At 39.7% G+C, this 25,697-nt stretch overlaps 1 protein-coding gene across 2 annotated transcripts in view; it reads left to right on the top strand.

Annotated features, from left to right (window-relative positions):
* Positions 1–339: 339 nt before the first annotated feature.
* The window catches only part of TBC1D30 (TBC1 domain family member 30), a 56,479-nt gene continuing 31,121 nt past the window's right edge, over positions 340–25,697 (top strand). The window contains exons 1-2 of one of the 2 annotated variants that reach the window (XM_085323809.1): positions 340–752; positions 3,232–3,396. In XM_085323809.1, the coding sequence (XP_085179935.1) occupies positions 479–752; positions 3,232–3,396 (439 nt within the window). In that variant the 5' untranslated portion in view covers positions 340–478. The remainder of the gene's footprint in view (positions 753–3,231; positions 3,397–25,697) is intronic. The other variant, XM_085323808.1, reaches the window with a different exon arrangement.

Genomic DNA, 25,697 nt, shown 5'->3' on the forward strand with positions numbered 1-25,697 from the left:
CCGTTAGAGTTACACCCTACATTTCTTCGCGCACTCTTCTTTTTCCGCCCTCCTCTGAGGCACGCAGCGCGGACGCGAAACCGGATTGCGTCTCGGGAACGCGTTAGATACCAGCGAGGTAACAGGAACGGGATACGCACGCAGCCGGGAAACCGTCACTGCCGCCACTTCCCCCGCCGCCTCGCGGGGTTCAGCGCTCTGGCCGCGGCCGCGCCGCGCGTCCGTTGGCCAACGGCCGCGACGCCTCCCGGGCGGGGCAGCGCGAGGCGACCCCCCCGCCCCCCCGCGCGCAGGTGCAACGGCCCGCGCGCCCTGCCCCCACCCGCAGCACGGGCACCGCGCGGGCGGCCTCTACCACGCCGCGAGGTGCGGGGAAGGGAGGGGGGGGAGTGGCGGCTTGGACTCTCCCGCCCCCCCTTCCCTCGCTGTGGAACGGGCCGAACCCGGAACTCTGCGCTGCCGCCGGCGGTTGGAGAAGATGGAGCCCGCGCCGGGCCGCGGGGGGAGCAGCGCCGACAGCCTGGCCGAGGAGGAGGACGACGACGAGGAGGAAGAGGATGAGGCGGGTCCTGGCGGCCGCCGTCGGTCCAGCCGCACCTCGTCGCTCGTGAGCGGGCTGCTCACCGAGCTGTACCGCGCCGACGGCGCTGGCGCTGCCGCCGAGGCGGCCGCCCCGTCGGGCAGCGCCCGCTCCCGCGTCCTCCGGGAGCTGCAGCAGCGGCCGAGCCACATCAAGTACCTGCGGATGAAAGGTACCGCCCGGCCCTGCCACGTCCCTGGCCTGGGGCGGCGGCGGGGTGCCCGGCTGTCCCCCGTGTCCCTCCGCCGCCATCGGGAGAGGGCCGCATCCTGCGGGGCCTGTGGCCGCTTTGTGCCGCCGTCTGGGCTGGAAATCACAGCTCTGTCGCCTCCTTCTCTTCCTCTCACCGCGCAAAGGAGCCTCACTCAAAGGGTATCGTCCCTGCTCCCCTGCCTCGCTGTCTGCACATATATGTATATATATACATATATATGTGTGTATACATATAGATAGATAGATAGATACACATATACACATTCACTCACTCCACTCTGATTTATTACCTCAGTCTTAAAATGCAAACATCAGTCTCTTCCCTACAGTTCCCCATGTGCAGCTTCCTTGGGAAGGAGCCAGACAGTGTCTTGTTCAAAGCCTTGTGTGCTGTTGACTCGCTGTTCCTTTTTGGGCGCGTTAGGAGCAGAAAGAGTGTCGCCTGCTGTTAGAGTGTCTGTGCAGGATTTGACAAAGCTGCCGTGATTTTGTAGGCTCAGTGGTTTTCTTTGCTTGGAGCAAAGAAATAAATAATAACCAGTTTTCATTTTCCTGAAAGACTTCTTGGTCCTTCTGTTAGGCATTACTGGACAGAGCACACCCTTGGGAAGCAAATTTTTGTACATCCATATAAATGTGTGTGATATGCTAAATCTGTTAAGCCAGAACAGAAGCTACACATATTTTGTCATAAAAGGTAGTTAGTTTTCAGGTCTTTTTATTTCTGGCAGACTTGAGTTTTACAATTGTCCAATTTAGTTTATTTGCAGATAAACCCATGTGTTTCAGGGAAAAAAAGAATGTTTAATAGAAAATGTATTTGCAATGGTCAACTAACCAAAATTAAACTATCAAATAATTCTAATGAGGAACAGGCAGATGTGACACTGAATGTTTGCGAAAGGATATGATTTCCAACTCCAACCTAGGAAGACTGTACAAAAGCCTCTTGTCTCTTGAATGATGTTAAATTGTTCTTGCTCTTGTGGAGAGGAAAAAAAGCAGGAAATGAATAAACTTGCCTGTTTTTCTGACCTGTACAAATAGCTTTCTGCTTCTGTTTTTGGCTTCTGAATGAGATGATGTTACAAGACATAGGTCATGTTGTTCTACATGTCCAGTGGGAACCTGTGACTCAACAAGAGCCTTGCTTGTTCTGGCATATTTTTTTTGTCGTTGAATCAAAACTCATGAGTTTTGCTGCAAGGATAATCAGTTATTGTTACAGGGACAACTAACTAGGATTTTATTCTTTCCAATCCATCCATCTTGTTCCTTTTTTCTATACAAGTCAATAGGAATGTAATCTAATTTTTTGCTCTTAAAATCCATAGATGTGGTTCTAAAATTCTCTCGTCGCATACCAGTGATTGGTTAGCACCGAGTGAGTGATTGGTGCTGAAGCTGATAGAAGGTGGAAAACGTGTGGCTGTCTTAACAGTGGCTAGCCTTCTTACAGTCATTTCTGGTTCTCTACCATCCCATGGTTGATAAACACCTCATCCTACTTACTTTGTTCACTTCTTTAGCTCATAAAGCCAAATTCTTTCCAAGTTCTAGAGTGCTTAAACTGTTCTCCTTTTCACCAAGAGCAGCTTTTCTTTCCTACATGCATAAACTCTTTTCTTCACTGGGTCAGATTTGCATCATCAGGGAGGCATGATTGGAGTGAGAGTGATAGGATTTGAAAACTTAGCACTGAAGAACAGAAGTAGCAGGCTTTTATAGAGAAAAACTGAAGAGGTCAGCGTCTGATAGGCAAGACCCAAGCGTTCATGGATCAGGTGTGCTGCTCTGAGACCAGAGGAGAGACTCAAAAATGTAACACGGTGAAGACATCTCCCCCTGACTTGACTCCCTTTTTTTTGATTCTGAAGCTCATCAAAGACTGCCTCTTTTTGGTGAGCTAATTGGGACTATGGATGCTTTAGTGGTACTGTGACTGACCAATTCAACTGCAACTTTAGTAGTTGAAGTCACCTAGTTTCCCTCTTAYTGGAAGGAGTTTCCCATTCAGAGCTCATCCTGGAACTGCATTTCTAACTTTGCAGCCAGCTTAAATATGTTCCTGTGTCTGTTAGTGTTTTCTTGTTCCTCACACACGTTTTCCACAGGCAGCTTCCAGAAAGTACTATTTATAGCAGCATAACGAGCAGATACTTTATGGCTACATCTGTCATAATGTTTCCAGTTTATAACAGTAAATTATTAATATTCATACACTGTGCAGTAAGTCAAATACTTCAGTTTAAAAGAAAATTAAGACTTCAGCTCAGATCCTGAAAATACTTGTAATTGGGAAATGTATTGTTTAATAGAATTACTAATTTGTGGAAAGCTTGTTTATGTAAATGTGAGGCAAAGCCCTTTACCTGTCTATTGCAATAAGCTGTTTATGTATGTTTTGGCCTGAAGTAACTTTCTGTGCTTATTGGCAGATGTCGATGAACTGAAAACTATAAAACAAGAACTGAATTACAGAATTTCAGTTCAGTCGGCAAAGTTGCTTCGCCTTCTGAAACAGAAGGACAGACTTGTACATAAAGTCCAGAAGAACTGTGATATTGTCACGGCTTGTTTACAGGCAGTTTCCCAGAAACGACGTAAGTACTGTTCTGTGTACGTGTGTATTAGTGTAAGTAGTTTATTTCATTAATGTGGGTTGTAGTTCAATTAAGCTCTCACATTTGATTATATGTGATCTCTAAATTATTTTTAAAACTGAGAGGTCAGGTTATACTATTATTTACATGTGACTGGCTTCCTATGTCTGTGGTATGTGCCTGGAAACAGGTGAAGTACAGTTTGATCAGCAATCAGCAAGATATTCTGTAGTAGCTTCAGATCTGTGTGTTGGTGAGGCACCTCTTACTGTAGATTGTCTGCCAGGCTTTTTATATTCAGGAATTCTTGAGCTGAATTTTTTGGTGTGCATGTTGTGTTTAACTGTAGACTTATATGGCATAAGGGAGATGGCATAAATGGAAAATTTTCTAATTAAAACTAGACAACATATGTAATTTCTGGAACATTATTAACAGTGCATAGCTCCTATTGAGTTGATTCAAGCTGAGTTGTAGAAGTAAAACTCACTTTTCTCAGACCACTTTATCAGCATCTGTGTTTTTGGGGAGTTTCAAAAGGAATGCATGGGAAAGAGAAATGTTACTTTTTAATTGTTTAGTCTTTTCTTCCAACACAATGAAACCTTTTCATTTGACTTGGCAAAGTCATCATCTAAAGTTACACTTTAGTAGTGCTTTTGTTAGTTTTGTTAAAGTGAAATTGAATGTCATATTATTTGTAAAAGAAAAAAGATATGCCTTTAGAAAGGATATATGAAAATAATCTAACATTCCCTATCTTACTTTTTCATTAACATGCAGCGTGACAGGTACAGAAATGTTCAGGTACAGTAAATAAAGCATGGCCTCATCACAAAAATGCCTGTATAGCTTTGAGGTGCATGTAAAAATTTTATTAAAAAACCTTACTGTAGTGGCATATGCTAATGTAGTTTAGTTAACGGTTTGTGTATTACTGTAAAGCTTAATTTTCAAGCATTTATATGTACTCTTTCATTCTACTTAAAACCAAGCATGGAAGTTTTTGTCTGGCACACACTACTTACTGTATTTCTTTTTCTGACTCTTTTTCCTACTAAACATTAGCTTGATAATTGAGTCCTCAGTACTGTGAACACTTAAGCACACAATGTAGTCTCATTKTAAATGATACTATTTGAATTTTGCATGTGTTTAAATATTTAGAGGATTTTTAAAAGTCTGAACATCCTGACCGCCTTTGTCAGGTAAAAGCCTATTGAATCCAAGTGATGTGGCATTTTGTCTTAAATATGAATATGGTAATGTGGTTTTGGATACCTTTTTTCATACTTAGATTAAAGAAAAGAAGCATTATGTTCTAAATGTGCTAGTAACAACTGAAGTTTTAATATAATGCGGTTTAATAGCCATGCATATATATGTAGGTTTTTGAAGCCTTTGTATAGGTTTTCGTATTAAATCTATTTTAGGTTAGGTATTTTTATTATTAATACAAAATATTTACCTGGTGCTGGTTTCCAGTTTACATTTCGGGAAATCTAAGTTTATATGTCCCAGGACAACTAAAACTTAGTTATTTCTTATTTTAAGATCTGATCCAAAGCCACTGGAACTGGTTGAAGGACTCCTAATGACTTCAGTTGCTTTGGATGGAGTAGATTCAGATTGTGTTTGTATCCCTCAGTACAAATATACTAGCACTATACAGAGAATGTTGTGATAAACCTTTGACAGAGGTTGTTCAGCTTTGAATTTCCCGGTACTCATGTGTCTAAGGTGCAATTCAGTGAACAGCTGTCCAAAGGCAGGCCCAGCTGGCCTTGTTCCCTCCAGTGTTCCCTCTTATTCTTGTATTTGTATCATCTCCTGTATCTCCTGAGAGATGATCCAATTAAAAGATAAACCTTTTTTTTTTTTCTTTTTTTTTTCATTTTCTTTTCTGTAGCAGTTCCCTGATTCTGTTGTGTGCATGATGCAGAAGGTGGTAGGAGAGGCAGGGATGAATGGCTGGGAAAAGGTGATTTCTGGCTTAAGTAGGGGAGCTGCTGAAGATGTAACATCTTAAATCTCAGCAGAACTATTATGCTAACACTGGAAACATCTATTGTCTCCTCATTTAACTTTTAAAAAAAGAACAGTTAATGTGATGGAGCATTAAGAAATTCATTTTAAAAGTAACTGAAATGTAACTGAGCTTTTCTGCTGACTAAAGCCCTTGGAAACTGGATTTTCTTTAGACTGCCCTCTCCTTTAAAAATATTCAATATATTAATTTTCAGAAGTTTATTATTGTTGAAAAGTCTTTTTCTTTCTCTCTCTTTTTTTTTAATATTATGCTACATACCATGAAATTTTATAATGTGCTTTTCTGTACAGCATTAGCATTATGACAACCTGTAGTACTAAAACCTTTATCAGGTCACTAAGGACAAGTTGTTACATATTTTCCTTTTTAAAATTAATTTGTTAGTGGTTAACTAAAACTCTTTGGAGTTGTGTTATCATTAAAATATTTTTTAAATGTCAAAATCTATAATACAGTGATTCTTTGGCTGGTTTATATAGAGTTGCTTAGTATGCTTATCGAATATGCGAAGAAAAAAAGTGATCCGTATGGCAGTAGTGAAGTCTGATTGTTTCTCAATGAAAGATAGAATTTAAGCCTTAAATTAACATTAAGATCACATTCAGATGCTTGAATATTTCCTTTACACAAACTGTACATGCCAATTGCAAACAATACTATTTCAAAACGAATGGAAGTCCTGTCTTGGTAATGAATTTTAGCTTTGTTATGTCAGGCCCTTTATTAAACACTGCCTGTCAAATTCACTCTTTGTGGTAATTTTCAGTTATTTAGGGAATTGCAGTGCTGATAGATTCGATCCCTTATTTTGTGACGAAATATATATCATGCATTAGTTTTGTCCTCTACAAATAACAAACAGGCAAAAACTCAACAGAACTGTCAGGCTTGCAAACCATGGAGAAAAAAGTCCAGGGGTCAGTTTTCCAGCTCTGTTGGCTCTTGGTCTCTGTTCAATGTACTGAAGAAACATGACACAATACTCTGCGCAGCGCATGCAGGATTTTAGCTGCAGAACAGATCGAATAAATGTGGAAGAGCAAAGAGTTACTGGGTACCTGCTGATGCTAGGTTCTGTCAGCCTGGTCTCCAGAACCTCCTGTATTTTTCTTGATGTTATCAGTCCTTATTACTGGTAGCTGGCATGTGTTTTACTTATAGATAAGTATCACCACGGTAAACAAAATTCACTACAGAGCGAAGTACGTTTTGATCAGAAGTATGAATGACTGTGACTCTGTTGGACAATAGATAAATTACTCTGCTCTATACATGCTAAGAGCAGTACACTGCACTGTTTTGATTTGTAAGGTATATGGCTGAGCAGTTACACTTTAAAAGTGCTTATTATACTACAGATTTTAAACTCTGCTGAAATAAATCAGTAAGAGAAATCAGTGATGGCCTGGTATCAAATATGTCTTCAAGGAATTCATTTGGAATAACAAAAATTAAGTTGTTCTGGAGCATTGTGAACTATTTCAAATCCATTCTAGCAAGCAGAGAGCTTAACACACTAATTATGCTTGTGTCATTTGGGAAAAGCAGAATTCAGTAAAAAATATACCAAGGTGTATGTATCAAAAATATTTTTGTCCATTACTTTTGCAGCTATCATCCAAATATGTGAAAAAACTCATTCTTTTCTGCCCCTCTTTTATAAAGACGGCTTGTTTATGTTATTAAATTTATTTTGGTCAATCAAATTGCAAACTGGAATTTAATTGAGTTGCAAATCTTGATCTTCTGTACTTCTAATAAAAAAATAGGTAATGTATGAGTAAAATCATCCAGCAACATGTTTATGGCTCAGCCAGCTGGTGGCAAGCAGGAATGCTTAAATCTGTCATTATAAAATAGATTGAAATTATATCAAGAGAACACTCAGTAATAGTCTCTTGTACTTTTTTGTGGAAAAAAATATTTTTAGTTGCAACCAAATTAATGAAATTTCTTTGAAGGTTTCCATATAGCTATTAACTTTAAGTGTGTCTCTTACTGTATTTAAAAGACATTTACTGTACTCTGTAATACTGGTTTAGGAACTGATATTAAAGGTAAGTATATTCTTCTGCTGTTTCATCGTTGACTTCCATATAGAGGTCTCTAGAATGACAATAACCATTAGCTTTCTGGGTGAGTGGGTGGGTTGGTTGGTTTTCTTTCTCCCTCCTCTTGGTTTGATTTAGTGCAGAGCCAGCAGAGGGAGACAGATTATTTGATTTCATGCAGAGTTTGAGGTTTCTGTCTTTGGTTTTCATAGGTTGATGGCTTTCATATCTGTTCCTGCAATGTGAAGTTAGAAATGCTTTACAAATGTGGTCAGACAATAAATCGATGAAACGATTAAAAATCAGGCACTGACTGGTATATAAATGTTGTTCAGAAAGTGTTTAAATTCCATATATAAAGCCGCTGAACAAATGGTGACAAACATCTTATTTGTAATTGAGATCAATAACTCCCACATGACTGTGGAGGTGATGGCTTATTCAGAAGCTCCTGACTGTGGGGGCTGAATAATTTGGAGTCTAACTATAGAAATTCAGACACTTCTTCATATACTTAGTTGCAGCGTTTGTGATCTCTGAGTGCATCCTAATGGGATGGAAAAGCCAGCAGTGACTGGATTCATCTGGTCCCAAAGAAGTACCCTTTGGAGTCCTGGAGGAAGGGTAGTGTTCACCTGGTAGGAGACTGCTCTAAACTCCTTGCCCATTCCTTGACATTCTGAGAATGTGGTATCATCGCTGCAGCACCAGCTGTCTTAGGAGGCTGTGGGGACACCTGCAGGGAAACTGGGAAAGCCCTGTTTGTAATTGTATGCATTGGTTAGGAGGGACTGGGCAAGATCACCTTCATCCAACGTGTGTGGATAAGTGTGATCTAGACAAGCAAAGGTACTTGTTTGCTTACCTTCGATTTCCTTTCTCCTCACTCCATCCTCCCTCCAAAGCATGTTCCTTTAGCTTCAGTCTGCCTCATCTATGTGTCCTAGTCCAGCTCCCATTTGTGCATGCTTCCCCCCCCCCCTTCCTAATTTGTTGTTAGCTTTTCTGCCTAGGTTTTAAATATTGGACTTCTCAGCCCTCTTCCACTTCTCCTTTCCTAAATCTTGTCTATCTTGCAGTGTCTGCCACTGCCATTTGGTCAGACTACTTTGTTTTTTGAGTTTTCCTCACATCATGCTTGGTCTTTCTCATGTTTTTACTTGTTCCTTTTTCCAAGTCTCTTAGTCTGCATGCACTAGTTATCTTCTTGCCTGTTTTCTCAATCCCTCTGGCTCCCTCAATAGTTAGGAGACCAAGACAGACATTCATGAAAATTTTAGTTCATATGGTGAAAGCATCTTAAGTATGTAAGAAGCTGAAGATATTACAGTGAAAGTGTTGTGCAGCTTTAATAAAATAGTTTTAATACAATATGCTGTAGACTTCTAATGCAGTCCCCACAATCCAATTTTTAAGACATCCTACAGGTAATACTGATCTGACTGTCACTGTGGATTAGATGTCTGTCTTAACCTAGGGCAAACACTTGTGTACATGCATAATAATTCATCCAGGTAAAGTTATTGAAGTTATTCCCTCTCATATCCCAGTTAAGGTACTCCTGCTGTTGTAGGTACATGATTTACCACAGAATCTCTCTGCTGCAATGTTGTTTAATTTCTTTTCATTCCTTGTCTTTAAAAAACACAAAAAGAAAAAAATCATCACACCACTGAATCTTAAATTACTGGCCTAATTTTAAACTTGCATTTGATACTACATTCTTGTTCCTTACTCAAAAGGCTGAAATACATATTAGAGGAGAGGATGTTCTGTATTAAGAGTAAAAAATACTGGTGTACTAGTGTCTGTGCAGTTTCCATTATTGCATTTGCAATTAAAACAGAAACTCTTGTATACTTGCTGTGTTCATCTCCAATTCTTCTTTAGATTTCCAAGTGGATGTGAAGCAGATTATTTGTTTGGAAAAGCGTATTTCATTTTCCAACTGTTAGAGTAATATGTATTTAAATTGAACTCAGTATCACTGATATTTGAAGCCAGATTTATATGCTTCAGTACCTTTTCGTAGCACAAACAATTTAATTGATCTATAAAAATTACATTTCTTTTAGTGCAGTTGAAATAGGTGGTTTGCTTCTTATGGAGTCTGATTTCTTATGAGTCATCTTCAGATGACTCAAGGGGCTATATGTTTCAATTTGGTAATTTTCTCTATTAACTCATTTATATTTATTCTTGGTTATATTACCAGTCTTCACCCTTCATGGGCGTTAACAAATTTCATAATTTAAATAGATTCTCTAGCTTTTTGAAATGCATACCTAGGAAATGCTGCTTGTGGTTGGTTTTAGGTTTACTTAATGAACGGTTCTTAGTCCTACCTGATCTTTTGTTCTGGGCTGCCTTCCTGCAGGAAAGGGGAAATGGAAGGAAGTAGAATCATAACTTGACAATACAATAATCATCTTCCATTGTTCGGTAAACTGTCACCAAAGCCAGTCAGGCACAAAGCATTCTCTTCTTTACAGTCTGTTGCCTCCTTGTAGCCTCAAGTATGTAACTTCATAGAATATTACTGATTTTTTTATTGTTCATTCAGTGCTGTTGTCAACAAACTGTTAGTTATGCTGCGTAGAGTGAAGGCTTCCTGAGTTACTTATGATTCAAGATACGGAGATGGGCTGAGGACTGGTAATCAAGGATTTTGTAGTTCATTCTGTGTCTTGTGCTGGTTTGCAGTGAATGAAATAATGGGGTAGCCAGAAAAGTGGAGATACAGAACTGTATTTAGATAGAGGTTGAAAGAGGACTGATGCCTGAGCTTGGCACAGTAGGGGCTGTAGCTGTGCTCTTGGTCTGTAAGCTGCATTGACCAGTGGGCTGCAGCTGTTTTGAGTTTGATGATAAAGTTCACTTGCCCTTGGGTTTAGGCTATGCATGGGGAAAAATGACTGTAGATAAAGGTGTGACCTTAAYTGGCTTGCTCAGTGTTATCCAGCATTATTAATAAATTGTGTGATGCCTTAGAATGTCACCAGAGAACCTTTAGAAAGAGCCAACTGCAGTTAGTGTATATGCTCTTATAAAATTAAATGCAATTTGATAATTATGTTTCATTCAGCTTTGGCCAGCCAAGATTCCAGCAAACCTGAAAGCTTACTCCATTGCAATGGGAACGTGCACTAAGAAGGATTACTTGCATATTCCTCTAGCATTAGTCTGGAGGAGGAGGACTGTGAACAGCACCATTCACCTCTGTGCACCTGCTTTTGGAAAAACATTGTAATAAATAGCTATGTGTTATGTTTTGTGTTTGCTATTGTAAATTAGATCAGGTATTCTGGATTTGTGCTAGTGAGTGTGGGGAGAAAGAAGAGAAGAGTGTTGTCAAACACAATACCAGAAGAGTGGAACATGGAGCAACAAGATGTTAATGCTTTGTGAGAACAGCAAGATTTGTTCTTAAATGTCACTGAGGATTTGCTCTTGTAGAATTTTATGCAACTACAGAGGTCGTCCACAAAAAAGGGTCAGCTCTGTGCTAAAGCCTTTAGCTGGCTAATTAAAAATGTTTCAGCTGACTGTGCCATCTTCTCTGGCTGATATTCTCCACTGTAGAAACAAAACTATAATATAAACTTTAAATTGGCAAACTGTCCAGTCATTTTCATTATGAACTTAGCAAATTATGTGATTGTTCAGTGACAAACTTGGTATCCTTCAGATGTCACTTTGGGTCTAACATCAGTTTCTTAATTCCCAAGATGAAGTAAGAGTACCTCCTAAGATGTTCTTCTAGTGTTAAAAAGGAAATGATACTTTTTTTCTAAAAAATAAGAGGTCAGATTTGCTGTCTGATTTGACTGTATCTGTTTAAAAAGTTCCCATGCACTTGCATAGGTCTGTGCACTTGCAGAGTATCAAATTCAGAAGATGTCCAAAGCTAGTGCTTAGAGCTGTACAAAACGTGTAATCCTTACTCTGAGGTAAACTCTGCTTTAAGAATACAAAACCAACAATCTCTTACTCCAATGTGAAGTAAACTCATTCACAGAAATCAATTACTTATGAACCAAAATTCTGAAAACTTGCATCTTGAACTAAACTGCTTTGTTCAGATTTTGATGCTTCTAAGTCTTTTTCATGTTAAATGACGAGCCTTTCTGAAATAAGAAGTTAAAATGTTTATCCTGGGAAGAGTCCAAGTTGAATTATGTTTTTAGCTTTTAGAAATATTTTTTCATGAAAGATAACATTCTGCAGTGACGAGTTGCTTCTTTGTTCTTCAGAAGGCAGTATTTTATGACAGAGCTTTCCATTAAAATGTTTCCAGCTAACTTGTGATCTTCCTGGGAATACGCAGCCAGCCACTCTGCAGTTCATTCCCTGGCTGCTCTACACTGGGATTGCCTGGCTGGTCTAGGGAGCTAAGAGCCAAAACTCATTCCTAAACTGTATGTTTTCCTTCTACCTCTTTTGGGATTATAATGAATCTTTGTGCATATTGGATATTCTCTAGCATGCTTCTTTGTCCCTAGCTCTCCTCACTAAAGTTTCTTACCTCTGTTGAAGATATTTCTCTTCTGCTTCGTCTTAACAAATACTGTTTCCTATTGCATCATCAGCTAAAACTTACGCAGTTCTTAAAAATGGTTTTTATCAGGGGCTCCATCAGTTAAATTCCTTTAAGGTTTAACTTAGCACACAGTCTTGACTGTTTGTCAGACTAGTGGCAGGATCCAGAGTTTGGATTTCTGTAGTGAGAAACCTTGGAAGTCTAAACAGAATCTAGGCACTTACCCACCTTCCTGCCACTGTCTTGTTTTAATTGCTATTCTGCTGCTACTTTTAATGGGGAACAGGCTACACTCAGAGTTCGGATTGCTGCTGCTCAGAAATTTCTGGGGATACTGTGGAGCCTACTGACTGAGGAACCATTACGTCCTTGAGAGAGGTATTACCTCCTAGCTCACTGCTGCTGATTTTTTTCAGTTCAGTGAGACCGACCCAGGAGCTGCTGCCTCCTGAGGGGTGTGATTTTTCTCAGGAAAAGCAGATGCTAGGAATTCAGAGCCAGGTGGGAGCTAAGCAGAAAGAGCAGCCAAGCTTGGATAATATGAGAGGAGGTAGCTTTCAGGTTCCTATTCTCTCCTGCCTGTAGAGTCCTAAATTTAGTTCCAAATGTGTCTCCAGCAGAAGCAAGAAGCTGTGGATTGGCTGATTGATGATGTGTTGTGCCAGGCAGGTAGCTACTGAGCGCAGCATCTTTGTGTGAGACAGTAGTTCTCTACCCAAAGAAGCATGGTCATGGTGAAAGCTGGGAGACCTTGGTCAACCAGCCCTGGTGTCCAACTTCTCTGCAGGCTGTGGGCTCTGCCAAATTCATAATAATATCCCTGCGTCCTCTTGTCCTCCTCCTCCCATTTTGAATACTTAGGAGATGTAGATTCCTTAGGTCTTACTTAGGAGATGTCAAACCTTTGAAGTGAGAGTCAAGCAAGACTGACTTAGTCTGCCTAAACTGTGCCACATAGGCATATTCTGTAAGCAGTCTTGATTGACTTTGATGGGGTGAAAGGGATGCTTTCATCCTGCAGTGGTCACTTAAGGTGGCGAAAGTGTCAGCTACTGCTTCAGTTTTTCCCGTTCCCCCCTCATAATAGAACTATTATATCATTGTGTGTTATGCAGAAATTGATGGGATATTAACAGCTGAATGTGTATATAATATAAAACAATTTTTAAAGTATTTCATTATTTACCATCTGAACAGTGAATTCAATAAATCCTTCTATAAGCAATAATCTTGCTGCTGAATCTAGGCCTGGTTTGTGGCAGAAAATGCAGATTCTTCAGTGTATATGAATGTATAGATTGCAGAATCACTACCAAATTCTTGTCCTACACCATCTGCTGTAAGCTGTTTTAAATATTGTTTGGCAGCTGTGGCAACAGTGAAATAGTTGTCTGTGCTATATCTGAGATTGTATACGTTTTATATGTGCATAAGACTCAAGTGTTGACTGCCTTCTTTTCCATAGTCTTGTATGTAACCATATTACTAATACTGTTACAGAGCTGATTGCACAAGATTAGTTTCTTGATGCGTATAGAATTTTGAGTCCACAGAATTAAGCTTTTCACAACAGCTGTGCCATGAAAAGTTGATATGTTGGACATAGTACTTGTTTTGTAAAATACTTGTTGAGCATTAAAAATGTGAGTTAAAGTGATGGCAGATTATTGTTTGTATTTTTCTTCTATTATTAGTTATCAAATTTTCCTGAGCAAAGTGATTCTGAAATCAGTGACCTGTTGTTTCTCTAGTACTGCAGTAACTTCAGAAGATGATTTTTAGTAAGTTCAAACTTAGGACACATTCTAGGTGCCTGAAGGAGGGATTCTGTTGTCTGCTGACAAGAAAGTTGAAATAACCTGGTCCTTTATCTGCACTTAAGCTGGTCATGACCTCAGAAATAACTTGGCCAGTCAACGCTATTTTCTCTGTTCATTTGTAGTCAATGAGACGGATATCTGAGCAGTAGTAGAGCTTAGTTAGTTTAATAATGTTACTCCCTGAATTAGTTTGGTTAAATGAGTTGGGATACTGATTGCCACGTAGGTTCAGGATTAGTGTGAAACTGAGCTTATCACCCTGCTGTGGCCCGGTGAGATCTGTCTGGGGCAGTGTGTGTGTCAGGCAGGGGAGAGAGAGGAGCACACAGCTGGGCTGTGCATCTCCTCAGCAAAGTGTTCAACACCTAGCTCTGTGCAACACCATCATGCATGGAATCAAAAGTAGTCTCAGTCTTTGCTGCAAGACTTCATCAATGTCTGGGATGTAACCTAAGAATTCATTGCTTTAAATGGGAAGTTGATAGGAGGCTAGCTGCACAGGGGTACTGCAAAAGGTGATGTGCAAGGAATGCACATGAAAAATATTTCCAGCATTCATATTTCACAAATCCTTTAGGCACTTCTGAGCTGATGACAGATCCTACTCAGATTCCTGCAGGTAGTGAAAACCCATGACATCTATGGTAAATATGGCATAATCAAGATCTAAGGGTTTGTTTGTGTTAATAAGCTTATAGGATGGGCATCTGAGCTCTGTAACTATAACACCATGTCATTACAATCTTAAATCTTTCTGTGACATGCTTTTATACGTGGAAGTAGACTGAGAGAAAGAGTTGCTTAATAAGATTGTGCATATAAGTCTTTTCTACTTATCTAGTGCTACTTCCTTTTTTTATTCTTCTATGAATTATATTTCAGTACAAATAATCTTTTTTTACTAACTGAAATAACAACATTTTTACTGTTTTGAACTTTCAGTTAAGTCCCATTAACCCTCCTGCAACTGCCCAACAAGCTACATGGCCTTTAAATCATTTAGATGCATTTTTATCTCCAAATCTGGCACACCCTAAGCATTCCTTGGTTAACTTACTCTTTGAAGACAAGATTTCCTGGATACTGAAGATCAAATGGAGGATAACAGCTGCTTGAGGTGATTCGTACTACAAATAGACTAATTTACAGAGCATCAGGCAGTGCTAGCAGCTAGATTTTTGCAGCTTTGCACAACAGGCTTGACATTTAAAAACAAGATGTGAGAAAAGTGGGTTGCAAACTTTGTCCACTTGGATCAATAATCCTATTTATAATTATGTTCTGGTGCTACTCTGGAGGAAGACTAAAATAAGAACCTTTGACTATTAAAATATTTTGCCCCCTGGAGTTATAACCTGAATTTGACTTGCTAAGCTGTGAATGAGTGCTCCTCAGGTACAACTGAAATTTGCAAAGGATTTTAACTCCATGTGACCTCTCTACATTACCTCACCTTACCAGAACCTTTTTTTTTTTTTTTAAGAAAGAAAAAAAATGTCAGCCTATTATTTATCTCTGACTTAGTAAAAATTAGAAACTTGTTGATGCATTTTGCCAGCAGTGAGACAGTTTATAGACTTAGCTCTCTATAATTGTAATTACCTTCCTGAAATCACAGCAACCTAGCACCAATCATTGTAGTGCTTTCCCTGCCATCTATACAATACATACTGTCAAAATACAGAGCATAAACTGTTCTGTTTGGCCTTAGGTTGCATTAGACATCATAGGTATCTAACAGTTTTATGTATTATTTCAATATGTTATTGTTAATTTTTCATCTGGCCTAATAGTGGTTAACTGCAGTAGCTATTGGGCCCTTTAGCACTCTGAAAGAAAGACAATTATCCAGTGAGACCAAAGAAAGTCAGAATGAGGAAGTAATTGGTGTACACAGCTGATTGTTTTAAAGAGAATTCTAAACTGAGGAATTAAATATTCTTGTTTATAGTAGTATGCAGAGATGCCCACTGAAGTCAGAAAGCTGATATGCTCCGCACTGGACAAATGCGGAATAAGGGACTCTGAAAAACACTTAATAAGATGGGACCAGTCAAAGGCTGATAGGAGAAGCACAAGTTCAGAGGAATGAAATGAGTTGTCCTCAACTGTGTAATAAGTAACCAGAGCCAGGTACAGAGCTTTGCAGTTCTGAATTTTAGTTTTGCCTTTGCCATCACCAGAATTCACACTTAAATGCTCTTGTACGTGTTAAAATCAATCATAATGGTTCAGACTTCAGTATCAAATGAGGCTTTGATTAATCATAACCACATTCAGTTCAGTAAACTTAACATAGGAGAGTGGGTTATGAACTGAAGTGTTATCATTTAATTGCTGAATAAAAAAGTTTGGAATAGTAATACTGTCATGACAACTATTTTCTCTTCTTCATCTCACTTATGTATTCCAATAAAAATCTGTCTCTTTTTCAAATTTGTTTAAATGATTAATATTCCTTACTCTCTTTGTTCCTAGAGGCTGAGGTGCTAGTTTTAGGTTTATTTGCTTTTATGTTAGTTGCTTCCTCTTCCAATGCTTGTAGAATGTGCTATGGTCCACGGAGAAGGGGATAATGTGGTCTGGAGGAACTTAGGGCTTCAAAAGCTTCATTTACACACACAACTCAATGGGAAAGTTCCCATTTCATTGGTGAGCTAGATACATCTGCAAACGAGCACTGAAGAACATGTGGTCAGAGAGCATGAGCAGTCGCAGAGGACTTCCGAATGGACTGATGAAAATTTTGTAGTCCTAAGAGATCGGTGGGGCTTATTAGCTTATGCTGGAGTGAATGCCATTTCCTTCCTTCAACAACCGATATGTCAAGAGTCTCTTGTAACAGTTTTCTCTCCATTCCCCTATATTAGAGTTACCCGGAGGCTGTAGGTAATGGGATCTATGCTGGTAAAAAGGCTGTGTTATCTTTGAGCAGTGCAGGACCAAGGTATTTTTGCAGCATATCTTTAGAAAGCCGTGCACGGTCTGATCCTGGCGTTTGATGGATGTCTTTAGGATTACTGCAAAATCAGTAATAAAAGAAACATAAAAGCTTTTATGTATAAGTGTCATATATAGTATAAGTAGTGTTTCCTAGATCAATGCAGAGGTTCTCTGGTTCATGGTGRCTCTAACTTTGGTGATTGCTTTTGTTCTGCCTGTGGATAAATCTCATCTTTGGAGCTTTCGTTAGCTGTGTTATGGGGATTAAAACCTTGCTGTTTCTGAAATGGCAGTTCAGGCAGTTCAGAAATGGCAAATCAAGCTAGCAAACCACACTGTAAAATGCAATTTCTATGCTAGCTGCTAAGCAAATAATCAAATTCTAATAAAGGAATAAGAGCTCTGTCTTAGAGCTGAGAGCTTGCGATGCACTGTGACCTCCATCCTGCAAATATTGTTTCAAATGTGACCACAAATCATACCTGCCAAAGGAGTAGTTCTTAGTTGTTTCCTCCCTCCTCCGCCCCATATATTGCTCTAGGTTTTCTGTAAGTCTGTTTTTTTGTTTTTTTTTTTTTTTAATGATCACATGGCATTTAAGCAGGATTATGGGATATGAATAGCTGGCTAAGTCATGCGTTTACTTTCTATCATTTAGCAAGATAAGGGAACATTTTTTAATTTTTATATTCAGTTTTTTTTAGCAATGTTTTTATGTAGGGCCTCCTCAAAGATCTTTCTTCCTAATATGCTCATTACTAAAATAGTATTTTTAATTCTGTGCCTCAGTGGTGACAGAGAATTTCTCTCACAAAAAGAGGCATTTACTGAGATTTCAGTTCCTTACTGTATATATTAAAATGTTCTTTGTATGTATTTTGTTGGGCATATAAGTACTGCTGTGACTTTTGTTCCAGTTGCTAACTACTGCTGTAGTAAATGGTAGCATGAAGTCTAACATATTTTGTTACTATAGCAGTCTGTGCATAACATGGCTTTTTACCTTGCTCATAAGGTGCAAATGTTCACTTTGGAAAAGAAATGTAATTGTGTTTGATCTGCTTTACTGTTATATTCAGCTCATAAAGGAAATATGTGAAATAAATAGGTCTCTCTACTTCTTCTGTATTTTCTTAATGAGGATAACACAGAACACTGTGATGCTCAAATGGCAATTATGACTTTAGAATTTGTTTAAAAATTGAACCTAATTAGAAAAAAAATGAAGGCTAATTTTGATTTTTTTTTCTGTATAATTTTACAGTATGAGAAGATCCTCTTACCAAATTATCTATTGTTTTTCTCAAATAGAGGTAGTTGGATGCGTTTGGAGCACAGGAAACTTCTGAAAATACTTTTTCAACTGAGTGTACTTATGTCTTTTTGGAGGATTGTGTGTGTGTTTGCAGAGAATTAAATGCAACAGTGTACTTCAGTTTGAGATGAACACACATTTCAGTGTTTGTACATAGATATTTACCTGTGCTAGATATCAATGCTTCCCTTACAGTCATTGGAGATCTGTTCGATGTCTTTCTCTCCTTGCTTCAATATACAAAGCTCTTCTCAACCTATTCTCTGCTGTTGTGTTACTTGTTATTTTGTATTGAGTATTCAAGGTTAGTTCATGCTTCCTACCTCCATCCCCCACTTAACAGGTTTTAAAACAAGCACCTCTCTTTCCCACATACCAGTATTTTCTTGTAGATGTTTAGTCATGTTGAACTAGAGTTGATGATTAAAACCTAATCCCTCATCTCTCTTGCTGACCTCATGCTGCCTCATTGCCCTCCCTTTAGAGAGCTTCATGGCAAAGACAAGTTCAAAAGGACACAGTAGCAGCTCCTATGATTGCTGTGTATCATGTTTACCAATAACATCTCACTGTTTCCTTGTGCACCTACATATGCTAGTGTGTTTTATCTTCTTTCTTTTAAAGCAGGCAATTTGTCTTTTGCTGTGTTTGTACAGCACCTACTACAGTAGTGCTGCGGCCTAGCATTATAATTTACAGGTGCTGCAGTGAATAAAAGTAGTTTTAATAGGATATCAGGCTTAGTCAGTTGTGCAAGTCTGCGTCGACATTTATTAGTGGTGTAATAAGAGGAATTAACTTACTCCTGTCCTGTGATCAAGCAAATGAAATCTAAATCCCTTTTTGTTTTCCGCATGGGTGGTTCTGAGTTAGATCTGTTTTATGTCCTCAGTGCAGCCACAAAACTATTAGTTAGGATAAAGGTTTCCAAAATCATGTCTGTTTTACAATGTGATGGTAGATTTTTTTTTCTCCTGAAATATTTGAGGTGCCCTTGATGATTTGTGGCACACAATGATTAAAAAATTGAGTTATTTTTTACTCTTCAGAAATTCTTTATGTTCTCTCCTCTTAAGCTCAGAAAAGTCTCTTCCCAGTGGCAGACGTAGAATGAAATAGGCCACCTTTTCTACCCGGCCCGTTGACACCAGTTGCTGCCCCTTATGTTATCATCAAATTTAATTCTTCCTTTTTTGAAACCAGCTTTTCCTATAAACTCCAGATGCTGCAGAATATTAGCTTCTAGTGATGTGGTGGTGAGAGCTGATGATACAGTGAAGAGATTTGATAACTTGTGAAGTATAGCATTTGTGCAGTAACGTATTCCTAACTTACAACGTGTTTTTTTTGTAGGGGGGCAGACTTTGAAAAGCTTGTAGTTACTGCTGAGTGGTTTCCTAGAGAACTCAGGAAAACATGGTCTTTTCACTGCAGTGGATTGTGCACCAGACTAAGGAGCCAGGTACCTGCAGTCTGCTGTTGCTGGCCCTAGTGATTCCTGCTGCTGTACAGATGTCAACATTTGTTTAAATAGCTCTGTCTTCACAAACAGAAGCAGGTTCAAGGGGGCTGAGAGGCATGGCTGTACCACTGGTTTAACTACCTGTGATGCTTTTGAGAGCTTTCACATGGTCACCTGTCTGATCCTATTGCAGAAGCATCTCATTTGCTGCTGTGAGGGCACGCCAAGAATTGAGGGACTGCAGACAGCTTAACCTGCACTGATTCACTACCCATGAATATGATGCCGGCTTCGATGGGAAATAAGTCATCACAGCTGCATTCCATCATGGTATAGCCAGGTGTATTAGATACAGCTCTCATAGCTGGTTTACAGATGCCTTCACTACAGATGTATGCTGTTTCCAGTGCAGTTACTTCATTGATGTTGGAAAGGTTAGGCAGACTCCTCAGAGAGTATCTCATCTGGCAGAAATTTCAAAAGGGAATGTAACTGAGTAACATGCAATTTGTAAGTACACTTACTGCTTCTTATTCCCTAAAAGAAAATTACAGTGCATGTTCATGTAGGTGATATCGAGCTCAAGGAGAGCTGGCTCTGCTGAAGGGACCTTCTCTATTCTCTCCCGTACCAACATTCATTGATCCTGGCCTAGTGTACACACATGTAGAAGAGAAGGCAAAAGTGGGTAGTGTGTATGAGAAGGAAGGGGGAGAGGGAGAAGCAATATTAAAGCTCACAATAAATAATCTCAAGTCTTTAGTCTTCTCTTCGCCACATCTTGATTATGATAGGCTGAAGGATCATGCAGTGTCTATACAGTTGTGGGCTCTTTACCACAGGAGTACTAGTCTTGTAGATTTGTTTCCTGTTGAAAGATATACACTACGCTAAGCAGCCCTGTTTTAAATTGTATTTTCTAGATCAGTCCTCAACAGATATGGCTAAACAACATGCAGGCAATATTCTCTTTCAGACATCTTAGCCAAAAACAAAGCCCTACTGCCATGCTACTCTCTCTGTAGTGAGAGTATTCCCCAAATCTTCTCTAGTTTGACTTGATTTCTCTGAGAACAAGTGAGCTTACTGTTTTAACACTTCCTTCAAGAGAAGGTGCTGTTCAGAAACAAGCAACACAGTAAATATGCTTTAAGGGGGAAATAAGTAAATAGGGTATGTGCAGTTTAAAGGAAGAGGAAGCATTGGACTCAGATTCATCATGTTTGGATTTGTTTCTGAGCTCTGCTGTACACTTCGCGAGACTAACCATTTAAATCTTGAATCTCTATCTCTGAGCATCAAAGGTGTTATTTCCTGTCCGTCGATCAGTTTAAAATTGCTCTGCATGCTTTTGTATGCAAGGATTGCCTCTTGCTCTTTTTGTCTTTGGCATCTAATATAGGACACAGCAAGTTCCTGACCTCTCTTGTAACATTTATCTACCATAGTGGTACGAGTAATTACTAAAAGCAAGAAAAAGTTTAAAATATTAATGCCATGTTGAAGGGACTGTGGTGTGTCACCAGAACTGAATCTGTCAGTCCAGAATCATGTTTCTCCTTCTGTTTAATACAGAGGTGTCCACTCTTCCGTAGCCTCCTTGCATGCTGCTGCAACAATGGCCATGTAAAACTTTGCTACAGTCTCTTTTGCACTAGGTGGCCCACACAGCGGTCACAGCAGGGGCAGATCAAAGCATCTATGGGCCAGTGGTGTCTAAAGTAGCAGTCATGAAGGAAGTCTGCAGAGTAGTACTGCCAATGCAAGAGGTGAAGCTCTACTTGAAGACAGAGTTGGGAGCAGTGCTGGGCTATGACACCTTGTAGGCTCTTGTGTTCAAGGAGATGCAATCCAGCATTGCTGTAGCACCCATGCCCCTCAGTGTCAGGGGACCCAACATGCCAGAGAGCTCTTTTCAAGCTATCAGATGCGGCTCCATCTTGTGCATTGGAGAAGTGTGAGACTCCTAGTGGGTCATGCTTGTTATTACTTCATAATATGAAGTTGTGATGAAGTTTTTAAGTATTAACTCCACCTTGGTTAAGGAGCCTGTATTAGATGAGAGGAAGAGGCTTTTAGGATCAAGCAAAAAGAAATGGGATTGGTTTTGGAAGGAGGGGTGTGTAATAATAGAACCAATACAGAAATGGGTAGGATAGGAATTTTATGCTCCAGTGGAATAGATAGCTTAATGGACTAAATGTTTTTAAAATCGTTTTGCCTCCTGGGAGAATCTTAAACTGCCTTAGTCTTTCTTCCTTCCAAAGTGAGCACACTTTTCATTCAGTGTGCTTTCTCTTATACGCAATCTTTGTCAAAACCCTACAAGTTGAAAGTGAAATCTTTTCTCTTGAAGTTCATGAAGAACTAGCATGCACATCAGAGTATGTGTTGGTATGAGTTTCAAATCTTTGGTAACTTCTATAGTGCTAGCTGAAGCCAAGTAGTGATGGGATTACATCTCCCAATTGTATTTTTTGGACTCTTAAAGCTACTACACAGACCTTTGGAGCTTAGCAGGCCATGGCTCTGTGATGTGGTTAATACAATAGGCTTTGTCTTGTGATTGCAATATAAATTTTTCCCTCATTCCATTGATGTAGACATGCTGTCTAATGACTGTCTGCTGTACCAGCAGCTGGTATGGTAATGCTGCCTGTATATAATTTTTAAAATGCTTTGGCATAAAATATACCATTATTACAAAATAGTCCCTTTTCTTTTTCTTTTCTTTTTTTTTTAAGCTGCTTTATTGTGATAACTGGTTAATGGATAAAAGTGATTGTTATTTAATCAAGAGAATGTTAATGTAAATCCAATTTGAGGTTTAACATGTAACTTAAATGTACTTCCAGTTTAGAGGTCAGGAAGGTACTCAATTATCTTCTATTTGATTTTTTGCTTGAAGCAAGGTGTTTTTAAACTTTCTCGCTTTTTGTTGTCTTGACTGTTTAAATTGGAATTTTCCCAGAGCTGGCCTTTCCTCTTGTGTATGTTTGCATACAGTGTAGTACAACTCCCTTTTTTCAAATGTGTATTCACAAATATCTAAACACATCTAAAAGGTTTTTTTATCAAATTTTCAGAAAGACATGACATTCCAAATATTTGTCCTCTAAAGGAAAAGTTGTTAGTTAAAGATCATAAGTACATGTTACTTTTAGCATTTTTACTAACACAGGTTTCCAAAAGCATGCTAACAGGCCCTCTCCTCAGACTTTCAGTGTTTACTTTTATTGGGATGTTGCAATGTGAATCATAATCACAGAAGGTCTGTATACTTTTGTATGAAATAAAGGGAGGATAAGAAATACACGCTCATAAGAAATAGTGACACAGCTAAAGGTGTCTTAGCATTTTTAGTCTTCCAATGAAACGTACCTCAAGCAGTCCTACATTTGGGTAAACCTCCATGTGAAAAAGAGAAGCATCCTTTAATAGCAGGATCCCTGTGCAGCCCCATTTCTGCTGCTGTTCCTTCCACTGTGCTGTTTGCTTATTTCGTTCTGCAGATTATTTCCAGCTGTGCATATTTTACCTCATTGCCACAATGCAGACAAAACTGAAATGGCCTGARGAACAGGGAGGTTTAATGTAAATGGAGCAGGTTTCTCTATGTCAAACCTGGCTAAAAACTAGCTGTGATTGTAGGACTAATCATAGATAATGACAGTATTTCTAGTCATAGAATCATAAGGTTGGAAGGGACCTCTGGAGATCTTCTAGTCCAACCCTCAGCATAGCCTTTGCAGGGATTGAACCCACGGCCTTGGTGTTAGCAGCACAAGACAAATCAACGTAAGACCAATAATGATCGAGCAAGTCAACTGTGATCTACATCAGTATAAAGTACGCTCAGGCCTTTAAAAGGCATATTTAGCAGGTGGTAATAAGACTGCAAAGAGAAACTAAATGAGGAGAAGTTTTGCTAGAAAGTGACTGTGTTGCCTGGGAGGGAATAAATGAACGACAGAGAAAAGCAGCAAAGTCTCAGATTGGTAATTAGTAGATACCTGGAGCTGAAGTGTCTGGGGTAGCCTTTAAATTAAAATCGTGTGTCTCTGAGCACCATCTGTCTTGCCAGTAGTTGTAGGTGACAACTTATGGACCTCAATTCCTTGGTGGATCAGAGTGGATTCATGCTGGCTGGTGACATTTTTTGGTCCAAGCCTGGAAACTGTTGCCTTTTCACCAACTTGAAACTATAGTGATTTGACTGTGTGAACAGTAGTTCCATACACTTTAAAATTTCCCTGCCACTGAAGACTCGTCACAATGTATAGTGGTGAATACGACAAACTTATATGAGTTTGTCATACTTAGATGTCTACAAGTCCAGGGAGTGGTACAGAGCAAACCTTGCCGCTGGCAAATTAGAAGCTTTGCTTGATCAATAGTTTAAAAAAAGTGCCATACAGTTTTCTAGAAGCTAGGCTCTTTATCTTAAAACATGTATGTGTATACTTGGTGAGAGGCTTGTCCATGTCTCTAAAGCTATTTGTGCTAATGATCCACTGGGTCTTCAAACCTGTTAGTATAGCTTGACTTTATTTCGTCTCCTGCTGGGGACTGTAGTCCTTTGCTGCGTTGCTCTTAAGAGCAGTGTTGGATTAACTGTCTGCCATGTATGAAGGCTCTTTCTTAGAGCTGATTTGTAATTGTTTAAAAATTGAAGGTAACATGCTTTTGCTCAGTTCTGTGGGATGAGTGATTCACTGGATGGTTTGACAAGATCACCTCCTTATGGCAGGTCCCAAAACTGGCTGTAGATGCTGAGATTCTGGGCAAGGTGTGTGGCCTTAAATTAGTCGGTCTTGAAATACTGTAAGAATGATGTGGTGCCACTTGCATATGCTCCTTCAAAAAGAGAAAAAAGAGAAAGGAATATTAAATCGTTATTTTTGTATTGAAATATTTCTTTTACAGTCCCATTGGTATGATCTGTACACCCAGGGAGATTAATTCATTTCAAATTTGATTCTTTAACCACTAAATCATCATCTCCAGCTAGCACTGAAATAAAGTTATTCTGCATCATCTACATCAGTAGAAAAATGTCACCTTTGTTTAAAAAAAAAACCACCAACACACAGACTTATCTATTCAGAGTGCAAGCTGGCAGCTCAAATGTAGTGACTTTGCTCCAAAACCAAATCAGATATTTAAAGGAGCATGATCAAAATCACACTTTTCTGAAAAATTAACGGTAACTTCCAAAGATGGCTGTAACTGTTTTTTTTTTTTTTTTTTTTTTAAAAAAAAAGCCTTGCTTCTGTGTTTGATTTCATGCATCTTTTGCACGATTGCCTTCCCTGCTTATCTGTAGCCCATTTTCTCATATCTTTGTAATGTGAGTGATAATAAAATATCTCTTAATAAAGGAACAAATTGTTGTTTCAAAGCTACGGATGTTGGCAGGTAGACTCCTGGTAGCTTGATCTTTGAGTCTGACTAATGCGGTGTGATAAATCTCTTCTTCCACAGAAGCCCTGAGTAGTTTAGATTGTAAAAGCTATCATTGTTTCAATTACTCTTCTTTGTTGTCAGTTAAACCACTAATTTGATAGTGAAATTTTTGCACCAACCCCTCTCAGGTTGCTTGAAAATGCACCCGATTAAAAAGCTGTTGGGCAGAATTTCTTTTCTGGAAGTGTTTAGCACACGGCACATGGTCACTGGCAGTAAGGGAGGGTCTGATTCGCCGTGGTAGAAATGGCCGTTCTGTACGCTGGGGCTGTGCAAAATCTCTGCGCTGCGGGCTCAGAGCCGGGGAAGCGGGTGCAGCCCGGGCTGTCCCCGAGCAGCCCTGGCCGCAGGCCCGGCAGCCGGGCCGCATCCTTCCTGCTCTGCGCCGGGGCTGCCCTGCGGAGCAGGCGGGCCGGGGGCCGGGCCGAGCCGAGCCGAGCTTGCCGCCTCGCAGGTGGGGCTGAGGGAGCAGGGGGAGAGGCTGCCGCGTTTGCAGGCAGTGATGCTTGGCGTGTGGGCGGGAGCAGCTCTTTTTTTGTTCTTCTTTTTTCCCCCCCTCGCTCTCCCCATCTTTCCTCCCTCTCCTCTTCCGCACCTCGGCTTCGCCGTCCCCGCACTGCAGATAGGGCGAGCAGAGAGCGCCGCGGCCGCGCC

Source organism: Rhea americana, unplaced genomic scaffold (assembly GCF_003343005.1).
Source record: "Rhea americana isolate MKP2758 unplaced genomic scaffold, rheAme1 scaffold_88, whole genome shotgun sequence".
NCBI classification, from domain to species: domain Eukaryota; kingdom Metazoa; phylum Chordata; class Aves; order Rheiformes; family Rheidae; genus Rhea; species Rhea americana.